A 17,801-nucleotide genomic window follows, 5' to 3' on the forward strand; every position below is an offset into this window, starting at 1 on the left:
AAAACAAGATGTAGCATGCGTTGCAATAAGTATTGGTGTATGAGACAATAAACGAATCCTGTATTTATAGAGGGCTTCAATCTAGATGACCTACAAGTAAGAGATATAGCATTTTTTTTTTAAAGCTAAGTAGTAAGAGATATAGCATTATATTCCACTTATACAAGAAAATACTGTGTCTTCGTTCTGGCTCTTCCAAGATATCAAGGCAGGCAAGAACGATGCAAATTTTGGCAGTGGGATACCAGCCATCATTGTATCCATCCCAATCTGAGTCCAAGCATGCAGTCAACTCCAAGCAAGGTTTTAGATTTCGGTTTCGGTCGGCACAGAAACGGAAACATTCGGTCGAATTTTGGTTGAAATTTAGAAATTTCAAGAAATAATGAAGTAGAACAAATCCATTGAGATTCCTAATTATACATGTACGTTATACATACAGCAGCATACACTAAGATGATAATATTTTTTTTAAGATGACAGAGATATTTATTACTAAAAAAACCACGAAATAGAAGCACGCTATTACATGCTCTGATAACTCATGAAAAACAAGATGTAGCATGCGTTACAATAAGTATTGGTGTATGAGACAATAAACGAATCCTGTATTTATAGAGGGCTTCAATCTAGATGACCTACAAGTAAGAGATATAGCATTTTTTTTTTAAAGGTAAGAGATATAGCATTATATTCCACTTATACAAGAAAATACTGTGTCTTCGTTCCGGCTCTTCCAAGATATCAAGGCAGGCAAGAACGATGCAAATTTTGGCAGTGGGATACCAGCCATCATTGTATCCATCCCAATCTGAGTCCAAGCATGCAGTCAACTCCAAGCAAGGTTTTAGATTTCGGTTTCGGTCGGCACAGAAACGTAAACATTCGGTCGAATTTCAGTTGAAATTTAGAAATTTCAAGAAATAATGAAGTAGAACAAATCCATTGAGATTTCGTTTCGGTGGGGATGGAAACATGAACATTTTGTAGTTTCGTGTTGGTTTCGGTGGAAATTTAAAATCATGATTCCAACAAAGATGTAGTGCACATATTATGTGAGACGAATAAGCTAGTAAAATACATTAAACATATCACTGAAATTTTAAATTATAACTGGAAATAATGACTCAACTGGAGCAACATCAAAAGCCACAAAACTTCCTCTTTTTTTTTGCTTATGGTAGGTACAATCTACTTGAAAAGGTAGTATTATATCGCGTAAAAACTAGAGTTTCTCTCATAGAAGTTGCTTTATCCAATACGACATTGTATTTTATTCAATGTAGGCTACATGCAAAAACGACGTGATGCAAATGATCCTAAGTGATGAGAAGGAAAAGGTACCCATATTATTAATTGAAAGCAAGTATTTAACCCAAAAGATTCAGCAAACCAGGAATTCAGAAAGTCAAACTTTTCAACCAATGTTACAAGACAAGTATGGAGAGTCGGTGATCCAAATATTAGAATATTGATGTGGTCTCTAACTAAATTATCTACTCAACGTATGCCTATGGTCTCATGGAAAGCAATCCTTCTTCTGAACAAGTTCTTCACCCAAGAGTGCATATACGTACAAGAAAAATTGTGATTTCCTTGCAGAACCTTCTTTCGATGGTAGCATGCTCGTGAAGAGTATTGCATTGTTCAGGTGACCTGAACTGATGTGTACTACAAGAACACCTTTATGAAATGAATTTCTACATTAGTTCAAACTTTTCCAACATGGTGACCTATGCATTGACAAATTTCATTTGAAAATTATGCCTCAGAACAATATCACAAGCTGAATAATATTTGCCATTTTCATCTAGCCCAAGATCACAAATATAAAACCAGTGATAACACTAGCCTCCCATCTCATCTCACATAGGAAAATCGGAATATCTCAGACAAAAAGAAAACATCGAATACCACCGTATAATCACAAGTTGAACAGAAAAGGATTAAATGGAATAACTTACCAAATAAACTGAGAACACAAGAACAAAATGCTGTATAGAATATCTGATTATGTATATCCATATCATATCCCTTAAACAGTTTGTCTTGGAATGTACTTGTGAACCCATCAAACCTGTGAAACACAAGTGAGTGTCTGAATTGATGGAGACGGAACACAAGGAAAATGAGGAGGTAGTATTTGGATATCCAGTCAGTCAAGCAAATACATTATCAAGATCTTATTAAGAGTTAGAAACTTGCATAATCTGTAGTGTGCAACAAAAAAAAGTTTCTATTGGCCTATACACCGGAAAATAAATAAGGATCAGGCTGAAGAGGATAAAAAATAACAATCTGAATTGATTTATTAAGTACTAATGAGGATGAGAGATGTACAAGTGAAACTATCTAGAATCCACTCACAATAAATAAATTGCTTGAACTGAACCATTGTCAAAAGCAGTAACCAATGAGATTTCACAAATCAAGCTAGATAAAAATGGTATAACTAGAATTTATTAGATTGCAAGCCTTGTAGAAAGAAAGCTAGATAAGAAGTGAGAAGGACATGGTGTCAGCTTATAATCTCAACCGAGAGGAGAGGAGGGGGAGAGGAGAGAAGATAAAAAAAAGGAAATAAAGATACGAGTTTAGAGGCAGAAATGACAAGATATGAAGCATCAAACTTCAAAAAATGCATCATATCCAAATAAGAAGAAAAAAATTCAAAACTTTATTCATTTCATTGCAAAAAGGAAAAGTGCCCTTGGGCTACATATATATCAGAAAAAAAAAGAACTATAAGATTCTAAAACTCTAAAAAACATAGTTAAGGGCATAAAGTTCATAGGAAATATTTTATGAAACAATGATGATTATAAGAAATCTAGTGATAAAGAGTACCAGAAATGTACAAAGACTATAAAGGATTTATGTCATAGGATCGTAATGAAGACCTAATTGCTAGATCAGAAAAAACAAGAAATAAGCACTCAAGTTTTACCCAAGGTAACCAATCATTAGAGAAACGCCCCAAACTGTGCTTTCCCTTCTGCTATTGTAGGGACTCATGTCAGATGAGGCCTACATTTACAAAAGAAACTGAATTAGTTCATTTGATTCTATAAGTACTTCAATCTAAGTATATCTCAAAAGCTCATGGCTCATGTAAAAAAAATATTAACCATCAAACATTCCAATAGAGGATACTGATTGTAGAATGGCTAACTTTACACTTTTCATTTCTTTTTTGAAAACAGAAAGTTGAACATGCAATACATGTCAAAGTATACAAACTAATACGCAACATCTAAAACGAGGAAGAGAGAAAAAAAGCACAGTATTCATGAAGTATTAGCACAGATTAAACTTCAAATCAATATTTAAAAAACTAGAACTAAAACCTGAACTCGCCCAAAAGAATTCTGGGTCTAATCAGTGAATTAATAGCTCGAATCAATGTCTGGCTTGACGATATGACAAAAAGTCAAACGCAATGCAACATCATGATTGGTAGCCCTACAGTAAGGCCCCCTAAAAAAATTATAAAACAGCTAACTCCATGGGCTTCTCGAAGTGCTTCTATCACAAAATGTCTAAGGTTCCTCCAATTTTATTGGTGCTTGATTACCCTATGTTTTATTGATAAGAACTTTCTTAACATTTGATAAAGAAGAATCCATAAAAATATAATTAGCGCATTTAAGTATTGATCCTATTTCAAGTCAACTTAGATGTAGGCCACAATTAAGTCTCTAGTTTTTAGACCTTCCTTAGGAGTAACTAATCAATTAGCTTTTGGTTTATCCTGCCATTACATGAACCGTAGAGTATTGTATTGGTTTTGAACGAGTAAATTTTTATAACAAAGAAATAAATGCAGCAAACAAAAAAACAAAAGCTAAAAACATCCGAAGGAAAGCAGAGCTTACAAAAAACAAAAGAAAACTACAGAAAACAACTCTAATTTAGGCATCCCATGCCACACCACCATATTTGAGCAAGATACACCACATTTGGCCAAAGACTCAGCCTGGTCATTTACTTCACGGTGAATATGAGAGAATATGGACTCAAATGTTGAGAATATGCACTCAAATGTCGACAATGTGTCCATTTCTTCAAAATAAAGCTTGGAAACAAAAGCTAAAAGAATATGAAGGAAAGCAGAGCTTACAAAAAACAAGTGTTGAGAGAGGTAGAGAAAAGAGAGAAAGTTAAGATTGAGAGAAAAGATTCAGTTAGGGTTCTCCCCCTCACTCATGTAATATAAATAATAAAGAGTGAAGGACAAAGACAAGTATGCCCTTGGGCATTACAATAAAGACCTAAAGACCTGTTAACACTCCCCCTCAAGCTGGAATGTAGATATCTAACATTCCTAGCTTGTTACAATTATCAACTAACTTAGCTCTACTTAGAGGCTTCGTGAACATGTCTGCTAATTGATCTGTAGATCTGGTAAACACAGGAGATATGTAGCCTCGCTGAATCAAATCTCTAATGAAATGACAATCCACTTCAATATGTGTGGTCCTCTCACGGAAGACTGGATTCGTGGCAATGTAAATGGCAGATTTGTTGTCACAGTATAACTGAGCTGGAGAAGGAGGAAATCCAATCTCTGAAAGTAAGGAACGTGGCCACATGAGTTCGCCACTCGTATGAGGCATAGCTTTATATTCTACCTCGGCATTGGATTTAGACACGACATCTTGTTTCTTACTTCTCCATGAAACAAGATTACCTCCAATCAAGGTTTTAAATCTCGGTTTCAGTTTCGGTTTCGATACGAAATTTCGGGTGAAATTTTGTACTTCACCGAAACGTTTCATCGAAATTTTACCGAAACGAAACGTTTCGGCCGAAATTTCCGAAACGTTTCGGCGAAGTTTGGTACTTTTCCGACTCACTGTGAATTTCATTTCGTTTTCCACCGAAACCGAAATATTTCAGCCGAAATTTAAACCCATGCCTCCAATAAAGGTGCAATATCCTGTAGTAGACCTCCTATCAGCAGGAGATCCTGCCCAATCTACATCAGTGTATCCTTCAATTCTCTGGTGCCCATGCCTCTGAAATAACAACGCTTTACCTTGCGAACTCTTCAGATATCTCAATATTTGAAGTACGACAGCCCAGTGTGAAGTGCGAGGTGAGCTCATATGTTGGCTAACAGCGCTAACTGCAAAGGTAATATCTGGACGTGTAACGGTAAGATAAATGAGCTTACCAACTAAGCGTCTGTATCGACCTGGATCTTCTAACAGGACTCCCTCCTCAGGGAGTAATTTCATATTCTGGTCCATAGGAGTTGAGGCAGGCTTTACTCCCAAACATCCTGTCTCATCAAGAAGATCCAGAACATACTTCCTCTGTGAGAGGTAGATACCCCTAGTCGAATAGGCAACCTCAATGCCCAGGAAATACAGAAGACGACCCAAATCCTTAGCGCTTGGAGGAGTGTTAGCGTATGTGTGTCACTTATGTCTCATGTACTTGTACTAATTGTACTTGAGTTGTACTCTTTGATTTGTTCATTAGTCACGTCCAGTCGTATTGGCAAGGCTGGGTATTAGGTATAGCCTATGAGGAGGTGTGCTGCGGCGAGAGAGAGTAGAGTGCTGCACGGGGGTACTAATCCTTCAGACTTTCTCAATCCAGGTAACTCTTCCTCCATTACTTACTGACAAACGGATCCAGGTAGCTCAGATCTAGCTAGCAACGACTCAACCGGTATGGTTGGTCACGCCCGTTCGGATAAGGAAACCTCTCCTTTCGCGCTCGCGTGCTTGGGGGCCGCGTCCGAAATAGTCTAATCAAAACAGTCTCCCTTCCTAACCGTATCTTTGGTTGTATCCGGTTTGGAGCCATCGTCGCAGTATAGTGTAGCTTGCCAACGCAGTCAAGCGCTTCCCCGTATGTGTTATAGGGCTTCCGGTTCCAGGTAACCTGGTGGAAAAGAACTATGTCTGGAGGAAGGATTTGAGCCTCTGAATGCCACCTGTATCGCTACCAGTGATAATGATATCATCGACATATACTATCAACAGAACACAACCAGCCTGAGACTGAAAACTGAAGATAAAGTGATCAACTGCGCACTGCTTCATGCCAAAGCGAATAAGTGTAGCACTGAACTTCCCAAACCAGGCTCTCGGAGATTGTTTGAGACCATAAATGGATTTCCTCAAACGGCAAACAAGAGAAGATCTCTCCCCCTGAGCAACATATCCAGAAGGTTGCTCCATATAGACCTCTTCCGCCAAATCATCATAAAGAAAGGCATTCTTTACATCCAACTGATGAAGATGTCAGCCATGATTCACGGCAAGGGATAGCAGGATACGAACAGAAGGAATTTTCGCAACTGGTGAAAAAGTCTCGCCATAATCAATCCCATATGTTTGCGTGTACCCTTTGGCAACAAGTCGAGCCTTAAGGCGCTCAACTGTGCCATCAGGAAGGTGCTTGACTGCATAAACCCAACGACAACCAACTGGGTGAGCACCATATGGTAGAGGGACCAAATCCCATGTCTGATTGGCCTGAAGGGCCTGCACCTCAAGATCCATAGCCGCCCGCCATCCTTGATGATCAAGTGCCTCCTGTAGAGTCTTAGGGAGAGAAATAGAGGACAAAGACGAAACAAAACTGCGAAATACAGGGGTGAGAAAGTCATAGGACACAAAAGAGGAAATGGGATGAGCAGTACTGCAAGACAGAGTGCGAGAGGCAATGGGAGAGTCAGAATGTACCGCAGAAGCGGGGATCTCCGACTGAGATGATGATGGCTCGAGCAGAGCTGAATGAGCAGCAGATTTGGCCCGACGCTGATACTGCTTCAATGGTGAAGGTAGAGGGGCTGCACAAGGCTCTGACGTCGACATAACAGTAGAATCAACTGTAGGGGAGGAACTGGACACCGGAGGTGTAGAAACAGGGATGGGATCAGGAAGAACCGGAAGAGGAAGAACATGAGTATGCGAGGAATCCTCCTGAAGTGTAGAAGGGGAGGGATCCAACGAGATGGACGGACTAAAAAATGACTGAGTCTCAAAGAATGTAACATCCGCCGAGACAAAGGATCGTCGCAGGCGGGGGCTGTAGCAACGATAACCCTTCTGGGTCCGAGAGTAACTGAGAAAGATACACCGTTCGGCCCGAGGATCCAACTTATCTAATCCTGACCCAAGAACGTGGACAAAACAGACACAACCAAAAACTCATAGCTATGCTTATTAATAAAACATGGTTGTCTACAAGATCACGGATCCCGTCCTCCACATTGCTGTAGTCTAAACAATCTGGTTCCTTCGACATCCTCCAATCTAGCGGGTTCAAACCGATTTCTGTGCCGCCAGAACAATGGCTAGCTCTCTGGAGTTCTTGTACACCTTGGCCTCTGAGTTCCCCTGGTCAAAAATTCCATTTTGGGCTATCAATGTTTTCTCACAACGTAAACCACTAACCTCCGAATTCAATCCCACTAAGCAATATATCGCATTTTCTATAGAATCTTGTCTTATTCATTTAATTCGTCTGTGGTGGCTGCTCTCACATGCAACAGCCGAAATGCCTTCTGTGATGGTCCCTAGAAAATCCCTTATTATTAACTATTCTTCTTTTCTTTCTATTTCTTTGGCCCCATTTATATTCTTTATAAGCTCTCAAGTTCTCAAAATTTTCATCTCTGGGAGGTGTAAGAGGGAAAGGGTCAGAGATAGGATGAAGAATCGAGAACGAAGAGGTGCCGCCAAGGACCGAAGAGGAAAGCCTATTCGCCAGGTAGCATGCTGTGAGTACAGCATCAGCCCAATAGGTCTTAGGGACCCGCATCTAAAAGAGTAGTGTCTGGGCCCATCTAACAAGGAGCGAAGCTTCCTCTCAGCCACTCCCTTCTGCTGAGAGATATGAGCACAGGAGGACTGATGAAGAATACCTCGCGAAGAGAGGAATTCCTGAAAACCATTTGAGTAAGAGAAATATTCCTTTGCATTGTCAGTGCGAAGACATTGGATATCACATGAGAATTTATTACTAACTTCAACATAGAAATCACGAAACACAGAATTTCAGAACGATCTTTTATTAAATAAGTCCATGTCATACGTGAATAGTCATCAATAAAGACCACAAAATAGCGAAATCCAAATATAAGAGGTAGTCCTCGCAGGACCCCATACATCAGAATGAACAAGAGCAAAAGGGTGTGAAGCCCGACTAACAGTCCTAGAGGGAAATGGCACACGATGATGCTTCCCAAGTTCACAGGCCTCACACTGAAAAGGCCTAACAGATGAAGAAGAAACGAAAGGAATACGGCGTAAACGCTCCATAGACGGGTGACCTAGATGGCAGTGCCACTAGGGGTGGACATGGTTCCGGTTCGAACCGAGGAATTGAACCGAACCGGCACATATGGTTCGGTTCGGTTCGGTTCCATTTCTATATGGTTCGGTTCCGGTTCCGAAATCCGGGAACCGGTGCAAATTCGGTTCGGTTCTGGGTTTGGGATTCCGGAACCGAAAACCGAACCGAGAACCGACCCTCACCTTTAGTCCTTAAGTTCCATACCTCCTCATTTGATAAAATCACCCCACGCCCATTTTAATTCACCACCTTACAAGTTTTAATTCATGCAGGGGATGGAAATATCATTTCCACGAGATTTTATAGGGTGTGGGGTGTGGCCCTAAAATCTAGTATTTTCAAAAAAGTAATGTACGGCCCACTTCATAGGAATATCCAAACCGTTCATTTGTTGGCCCACTTCATAGGAATATCCAAACCGTTCATTTTCTGCTTTTTCATGCCTTAATCAAATGTAAAATGGCGACCAAAAACAAGAAATATCACCCAGGCTGTTACTAGCCCACTACTATTACTGTTACTATGGTTTGCGCCTTGTCGCATGACACATGTAGATGTTTAGCAGAATGGACATCTACTAAACACTAAACAGGGGGTTACAGGGCCATTGGTGAAGGTTGGGTAAACCCAGAACCGAACCGAACCGATTATATATGGTTCTGGTTCGGTTCAGTTCCATACATATATGGTTCGGTTCTGGTTCCAATTTCAGGGAACCGATTATATATGGTTCGGTTCTGGGTTTAGCCCAAAACCAAACCGAACCATGTCCACCCCTAAGTGCCACTGGTATGCATCGACCAAGCCATGTAGAATCGGATGGGACGAAGTGCAGTCGAGACGATAAAGGCCATCCACCTCACGGCCCGAACCAACCGTCCTCCCTGTCGAGAGATCCTGAAAAAGACAATATGAAGGAAAAAATGAGATAAAACAATGAAGATGCTTTGTTAATTGACTAACAGAAAGTAAACTGAAATGTGACTCAGGGACACATAGCACAGATGATAATGTAATGCCTGGTGAAGGGGAACAACTGCCAACACCAGTGATAGGAGAGGTACTCCCATCTGCAAGAGTAATAGAACGTGAAACAACATGATAAAAATCATGTAAGGATGACTGGGTACCTGTCATGTGATGAGATGCTCCCGAATCAATAATCCAGAAGCTAGAACTAGAGAGGAACGAAGCAGGAGAACTACCTGGCTGAACATGACCAGCAGTAGGAGGGCGGCTGGCAGATCTGAAACGTTGTAGCTCATCATAGTCGGCACGAGAGATGACCATCTGATCGGTCTGAGTAGCCAGTGGTGTCTGTGAGGGGCTGTCAATAGGAGCAGTCGAATCTGGAATGGCAAGATGTGCAGTACGGCCCTGACGAGGATCTGGAGTGTGACGCAACTCAAGATGGAGATCAAAGCATGTCTCGTGATAGTGACCCTCACGCCTACAATGAGGACAATAGGGCCGAGCTCGACCTCCACGGCCACCCTCTCGGCCACCGCCACGTCCACCTCGGCTAGTATCGCGACCACGGCCGCGATCAAAAGTGCCTCCTCCTCGGGAAGGGCGGTCAGTGGCGCCATAAGCAGCAGTAGTCGAGACATCCACAGGAGTAGGAACAGTAAGGCCAAGTGCACACTGCGGCGCTCGTAAAAATACCTTACCAGACCCAAGGATGTGCTGTCGAAGATGAGCGAACTCTGGTCCAAGACCCTCAAGGAAATGAACAACACGGAGCTGATCCCGCTGTCTGGCGGTCGTGGTAAGATCAGTGGTGAGAGGCAAAAGAGCATCCAACTGCTGGCAATAGGAGACAAACTGTCTGTAGTAATCATGGACGGTAGAATCATCGCGCATGTGACCCATCCAGCGCGAGTAAGTGTCGCAGAGACGGGCGACATTCCCCTCACCAGAATATAATGCCGCAGTGTGCTCCCATACCTTTCTGGCAGTAGGGAGATCCATCATGGTGCTAGCAATGGCAGGGGTCATACTCTGCCATAGAAGTGTACGAACAAGGGCATCATCTACATCCCAATCATCAAAGGAAGGGTCAGTCTCAGGAGGGGGATCACGACGAATAATAGAAATCTTTCGTCGGGCCTTCAGATATGTCTCCACAGCAATCTTCCAAGTCAAATAGTTGGATCCATCAAGACGGGAAGTGGTAATCGGTAGGAATGACGCATCCACCGAAGACAAAGAAGACGACGCAGCCTGACGCGGTTGTGAACTAGTAGCCATAGCTGGAATACGAATAGTAGGGTCCTTAATACTAGGTGTATCTTTCATAAGAGATCGGGAAGAAGACTGAAGAGGACCAACAACAAGCAAGTATAGACAAGGATGAAGACTATAAGCAAGCTAATAGACCGCGGCTTCGTGAGGACAACATATGCATAAGGGAGGCATGAGATAGCCTCACGACATAAAGATAAAGTCGAGACAACTCCGAGCCACAAACATCGCAATGATGTAAGTACAAATCCAGAACAACACCATGAAGATAGTGATCAAGCCGAACAAGAAAATCTAGGGCATAGCTATGACCCAAAAGAGGAAGAAGAGATTATGATGGATCAGATTAGGGCAAGGAAGAGTGGGGAAAAGAGGGTACTGTAGCAGGAACTGTAGTGATGTACTGTAGCGATTTACTGTAGCAGTACTATAGCGGGTACTGTAGCAAAGAATGGAGGGGTTATGGTTAGGGTTAGGGATGGAGAAGATGGAGGTTAAGGTTAGGGTTAGGGAAGAAAGAAGAAAAGAAAAAAAAATGGCCCTAGGTATCCATGCCCTAGAGCTTTGATACCATGTTGAGAGAGGTAGAGAAAAGAGAGAAAGTAAAGATTGAGAGAAAAGATTGAGTTAGGGTTCTCCCCCTCACTCATGTAATATAAATAATAAAGAGTGAAGTACAAAGACAAGTATGCCCTAGGGCATTACAATAAAGACCTGTTAACAACAAGAAATAATGAATAGAAAAATGTTGCATTTGTTGATTGAACACACCTTCCATGGTATTCTTAATACAGAAAATTGAAAAAGTTAAGTGTTACTTTTTATGACCAATCTAATCAGATTCTGCTACTTAGGGTAGTAACTTGTGCAGAATCTAATGATTCTCTTTACTTCTGATCTTAAAAATAGCTTAATTATGTCAGATCTTAAAATAGTTGAACCACTTTTAGTCAATCCACATGTTCTTGACTCATGATTATTGATGTATACTTAGGGTAGTAACTTGTGCAGAATCTAATGATTCTATTTACTTCTGATATTAAAAATAGCTTAATTATGTCAGATCTTAAAATATTTGAACCACTTTTAGTCAATCCACATGTTCTTGACTCATGATTATTGATGTAACCAAGTACTAAATAAAACGGTACATAAATATCTTTTTGCTTGCAGAATTTGAAGTAAATAGATTAAGAACAATCACAAGTAAAGCGATATCGTAAGAGAAAGGGCATGCATGAATATCACCTCAAGAAGAACGAAACAACTATAGTTAAAGTAAATAGTAGAGAAATAAGACGAAGATCTAATCCTATTTACCGGATACAAAATGAATAATGCACCGCCCAACATCACTAGCACAGCTAACAAGTAGTCTCTGCCGCCATATCTCTTTTGCATTATGAGTGTGCCCCAGACCTGCAGAAACAATGAAAATATGAACCAAATATGCTATACAAATTGAGATAGCTTGAAGAGTTATATGAATAAGCGTATAAAGAGAAAATGTGCATGACCCTGAATTCGTAGTTGAAGATGTAGCCAATGAAACTTGATTAAATAGTTGAATCCACTAGTAAGTTCATATAATGGATGTGGAGTCAATATCGACACCTAACACAAAGAGTTCAATGACAAGGCCAAGCTATCATATACAGGAGGCTGAGACTCTACACTAGATATACAACAAGTACATAGTGAGTATGTACGCGCCTCAAACTCACATTGCCCGTCAAGTCATTTTCATTCAAAGGATTGGCAGTCATAGGCTTGGTTCAAACTCACTAGATATACAAGTAGCTTGGTTCAATAACAAAAAATCAATCGTAAATGTGAAGAAGGAAGAGAGATAAATTTGATGTCACCATTGAATGTAAGAACCAAATCAACTTCAATTGGCTTAGAAATTTGACCTTTTTTTTTAAAGATGACATATTTCATTGATACTATAAAAATTACAATGGGAACCAAGGGTCCCCCAAGCAGTACCTAGCACCAAATAGAACAGGCCAGGGCATGCCCCGGGCCAGGAAGGTTAAAGAGACTACTTTCAGGCCTCACAAAAAGGTTTTACCCCAACTATACCAAAACACGATGTCATGCAATCTTGAATTCATCGTCTTCCTCCATAAACATTCCCCAAAATCATGAATTCATCCACACCCACCGGAACCATTAATAGGAACATTTCTAGAGTTCATCCAAGAAACTTTGGAGGAGGGAAATCGGCAAACCCACGCCAACTACTTCCGGATTTCTTTCCAAGAAGCCAAGGGATGATCGAGTCTCAATTTCTCCCACTAGGTAAGAGATGGCCACCTCCCTCGAGACTTCCCATAATCTGCTCCGCCTCCTCCTATCATCTGGCAAATCTCCAGAAATATCATGAAAGGCGTTGTTGAGGGCTATCTCTTCAACATAAGCCATACTTCTTATCTTGTGAAGAATTGATTTCAACACCACGATTTCCATGAAGAGATTCCTCTTTCGGCCCCCTGGACAAGAAGATGATTCCTGGTGCAAAGGTTCTTGATCGTCCATCTTTACTTAGAGAAAAAACCCCTAAAGCCTTACAAAAATTATAGAATAAATTATGTCATCGCCATGAGCATTCTGTCTTTAAACCAAATGTCCCAAAGGATTTTGGCAGATACGGCTAAGTATTGCTTTTTAAGCGAGTCGTCCCATCCACGAAAACCTGCGCACCTTCCCAAGGTGGGATTTTAAGGCAGATACATCGAGAGGAAATATGATGTTCCCCTGTCCTCCTCGCCTCTAATCAAAATAAGAAGAGAAGAAATGTATCCACATCTAGGTCCAAAACCCCTATCCTGCTCCAGGGGTTAGATCCAAATTGGGAATACGGAATTAATAAATCCTTCCCGATTTGGTGAAGGATTTTAGGATCTTGAGTAAAATATTCTTCTTTGATCCTGGAGTCGAGGCCAAGGTGTTCTCCAGTATTTTCATCATTATACTGTGATGAGATTAAGGCCACTTGGCCGCCAACTTTAAACCTTTATAAACACCCGCAGTGGGTCGATAGTGAGACGTTTTCCTGACTTTTGGTATAGGCCAGCTGGCTTGGTAATCATGTCCAAGCAGTCTACTTTCCGCCTAGGGATTCTAGGCTTAGGTATCACTGGACATACCAACGGTCATTCGAGGCGAACGAAAAGGCCTTTCTCGGGTGCGTCGCCTTGAAGATTTGAAGTTCTGAAATTTGAAATCTTTACAGGGTTCAACGACTCGCCAGACAGAGGACCCCCAATCACCAGAAAATGTTCCTCCGGCTTACAAGAGTCCAAGCCAGGGAAGACTGAATCAGGGGTCGCCTTTGAAAGCTCAATCCCAACGGTGTAGATCTGATCTGAAATTTTGAGCTTAACACAGGATCGAAAAAAATGCCAACAGGAAGCTGCTATTTTGGCCAAAACATAACTCATACAATTCTGATGGCATGGTTTTAAATTTCGGCCGAAACGTTTAGTTTCGGCCGAAATATTTCGGTTTCGGTGGAAAACGAAACGAAATTCACAGTGAGTCGAAAAAGTACCAAACTTCGCCGAAACGTTTCAGAAATTTCGGCCGAAACGTTTCGTTTAGGTAAAATTTCGGTGAAATTTAGGAAATTTCGGTGAAACGTTTCGGTGAAGTACAAATTTCACCAGAAATTTCAGCAATTTCGGTGAAACGTTTCAGAAATTTCCGAAATTTCACCGAAATTAAATTTTTACAAGATTTCATTCGAAATTTCGTACCGAAACCGATGACCGAAACCGAGATTTAAAACCTTGGATGGTTACCTTCCATTTTGGTTTCTAGAACCTTACCATAGAGACCCCCTAGCGCCTCCACCGTTGAGACAGCGTAGGCGTGCAGCGGGATGCCCCAAAGAAATGAACCCAAAAAACCTCATCTCCCTGAATGTATTCCTTTTTCCATGGGGAAAGGGAGAGCAAATATTATCCAGGGCCTCAGATCCCTTAGCAATGATCTGTAAAGCTTGAGATTTATATTCAAACATAAAGAGAACATCATTTGACGCCAATATAGAGGGGCAATGTAAAGTTGGGGCATCCCAGGACACTTGAGCCCAATTCCAGAGCTCCTGCAAGGTTTCATTAAGGTTCTTCTTTTTCCCTAAAAAGCAAGCTCTTAGGGAGCCCATACGATTCTCCAATTCCTTGCCCGAGATAGATAAAAATGGAAACCCTGAATTGTTGTGACGGGATATTTTACCCGAATCGGGCCAAGGGTCATTCTCATCACTATTGGAAGCCTCCAAAGACGAACAAGAACGAGGAACCCACCGTAGGGAGGTTCTGGCCTGATGGCACCAGCTGCATTTCTTCCGCCACCTAAGATTAAGGTATTGACAGGGAGAGCAGAACCAGTTTTGATGTCTGTTGTCTGAGTCATGCCCGAGATTCCCATTGGATCTCCTCCCCCCCTCTCCAGGATCTGTTTGGAGAGAACAGATTCGATCTAGATAGCGGGCATCTTCTACATCTTTTTCTCCATCCAAAATTATTGTAGTGACAATGCAAGCATTGCCAATCTCCCTTCTTATTGCTCATTTCATCGATTTCATCGTTCCTCTCCATTGTTTCCCTTGTAGAGCCTCTTTATCAAACTCCCTTTCTCTACAATAAGTACCTCTCTAACTTTCCTACACTTGAATTCAAGGGTGAGTTAGTAGTCTCCTCCTAAGACAGAGAGAAGAGATAAAGTTTTTAAAAATGTGACAATCAGTCTCCTCCTTAGAAATTTGACTTAGTAGTTCTATATTTGTTTATTTCTCTTCAATGAGATGAAAGAAGTCTAAGAAAAAAAGAAATCTAGTCATGGGTCGTCTATCATTATATGAACCAACACAATCAAAATCTGAGAACATCAATGCGATCCATCACATATGCCTCAGATATAGACTTGTCTAAGAGATTCCCTACTAAAAAAACAGTTTGCCATCGTAACTATAATACTTAAGCACAAACCAACTAGAAAATACACTACCTTGAGGTTCTAGGAAGCACGGGTACTCTCCCGGGGCTCCCGCACCCGACACGTATGGGGTGCGGGTACGTCCGGGTACGCCCCGGGTACGTCCGGGGTACGTACCCCATTTGTTTTTAAAAAAAAAAACTAGTTTTGGTGGTTGCGTGTGTGTCGAGTGCGCACCACGCGTACCCGACACGTCCTGCTTCTTCCTGCTGCTTCTCTTTCCTCTCCTGTACTTCTCTCTACTTTCCTGTACTCGGTATTTACATGTAAATCTTAAGTAAATGGACATTTACTTAAATGGTTTACATGTAAATAACGGAATACCCCCCTTTTGGATTTATTAAAAATAGTTTCAACACCCAAATCTAAAAGGAAAAAAAGTCAACTCTCCAGTTCTAGTACAAAATTCAAAGAAAAAGGGTCGGGTCAAAATTTTAACTTTCTTAACTTCCAAATGGTGGGGTATTTTTCAAATTTTAAAAATTCATAAAATCTATTTTGTCCAAACATTATTAAATCCCAAAAGTCCGGTAAAAAAAATCTCATAATTTGGTCTCTAAAAATTATTCATCTCGTCAGGCACTGGTCAACACACTGGTCAACACACTGGTGACAGACTTTTTTTTCTAATGAATGATGTATTGATGCCTCATGTTATGAAATATGGAACTTAATCACTTATGAAATGAAGAGTAATATTAGAATTTTCCATTTTGGTGATGTTATTGTTATTTGATTGCTCTACAATTTTTTTATTTTATTTTTATAAATATATAATAAAATATTAAAATATATTATTATATTCGGCGTACCCGAACGTACCCGCACCCGGTTTTTTTGGCAAATCACGTACCCACGTACCCGTGTCGTGTCGTACCCGCACCCCGTACCCGTGCTTCATAGTTGAGGTTAGTAAGATGAGCAAGTGTGATGATATCTATGCATATAAATGCTGGAACTGGGTCAGAATATAACCATAAGACAAATAAGCAATCACAGTGCCTTCAAAAATGATAGAAAGACTGAAAGTGCCAAGGTCCATCATGGGGGTGAGAATGTTGGTGCCGGACTTGTTGGTGGGGGAAATGAAGGGAATATAACCATAAGACAAATAAGCACTCACAGTGCCTTCAAAATGATAGAATGACTGAAAGTGCCAAGGTCCATCATGGGGGTGGGAATGCTGGTGCCGCACTTGTTCGTGGGGGAAATGAAGGGGCGCTGGTGATGGAGGCAATGTGAGAGACGATCGTGGGGGCAGTGTGTGGGGTGGACTTCTAGGGCCCTTAGCCATTCAAAGTGGAGTGGTATTGATTACACCACACAGAGTGATCTTGATTACACAACACAAGACAAAAATATGGTTCACGGCCACAAGATGCATAGCCATGGACAAGTATTCCAACGTCAACGACAAAAGATTGGAATGAAGAAGATGACTCCCTAAATTCACATACTCGTAGGAGTTACTGCAATAATAGTTTGTCTAACACTTTTGAGAGTATGAGCATTGGAGGTGGGAATTCGAATGGTGTTAGTGTTAGGAGTTCCACTGCTTATGGCCCCTATAGTAATGGGCCTTATCTTACATCTTCTAATACATCTACTCAAAGTGGGTGGGAATTCATTTGGGATTGCTCAAGCATGTTGAGCAGTATGTCTATGACCAATATGTCCAACAGTACTAGAAGTGGTACTTAGTTAGAATATTGTAGCAAGATTAATGTTTGTACATCGAAGACCGAATTTGTCAGCCGATTCATTGTGACCATCAAGATGGGGAAGATGGATTTGAGTCGACATATTACTCTGTGGTATTGACATAGAATTGGGGTCCTTAGGAATGAGTGGTCACTATATTGTACTTCCTTATGTTGTTGACTCATATAATTGTATCCCACATTTTTCACTGCATTGAGTTGTATTTTTATTTTATTTTATTTTTGTGAATGGCGATGTGGCGTTGACATACAGTTGGTATCGTAGGGGATGAATGCGCATTATATTGTACTCCACATTTGGTAGTTTATGTCGTTGACTCTTATAATTGTATCCCACATTTTTCACTGCATTCAGTTGTACTAAATGGTGATTGAGTAGTACTTGTTTTTTTTTCTTTTCTTTTTTTTTTTTTTGGTAGGTAAGCTGGGAGTGAACCTCTGACCTCTAGGTGTGAAACAAAGCCTTAACAAACTGAGTTGTACCTATTATATTGGGTGTATAAGGATGCAACATTT

The 17,801-nt window shown here is 40.9% G+C and overlaps 1 protein-coding gene across 3 annotated transcripts in view; it reads right to left on the minus strand.

Moving 5' to 3' along the window:
• The window catches only part of LOC143852453 (UDP-galactose/UDP-glucose transporter 5-like), a 39,536-nt gene that overhangs the window by 2,239 nt on the left and 19,496 nt on the right, over positions 1 to 17,801 (minus strand). For all 3 annotated transcript variants that reach the window (XM_077361842.1, XM_077361840.1, XM_077361837.1), the window contains 3 exons: positions 11,881 to 11,979; positions 2,948 to 3,027; positions 1,965 to 2,077 (listed from right to left, as the gene is read on the minus strand). In XM_077361842.1, coding sequence (XP_077217957.1) covers positions 1,965 to 2,077; positions 2,948 to 3,027; positions 11,881 to 11,979 — 292 coding nt within the window. The remainder of the gene's footprint in view (positions 1 to 1,964; positions 2,078 to 2,947; positions 3,028 to 11,880; positions 11,980 to 17,801) is intronic.

The sequence above is a fragment of the Tasmannia lanceolata genome, unplaced genomic scaffold, assembly GCF_043159265.1.
Source record: "Tasmannia lanceolata isolate RefF3 unplaced genomic scaffold, GAP_Taslan_0.1 ptg000003l, whole genome shotgun sequence".
NCBI lineage: Eukaryota > Viridiplantae > Streptophyta > Magnoliopsida > Canellales > Winteraceae > Tasmannia > Tasmannia lanceolata.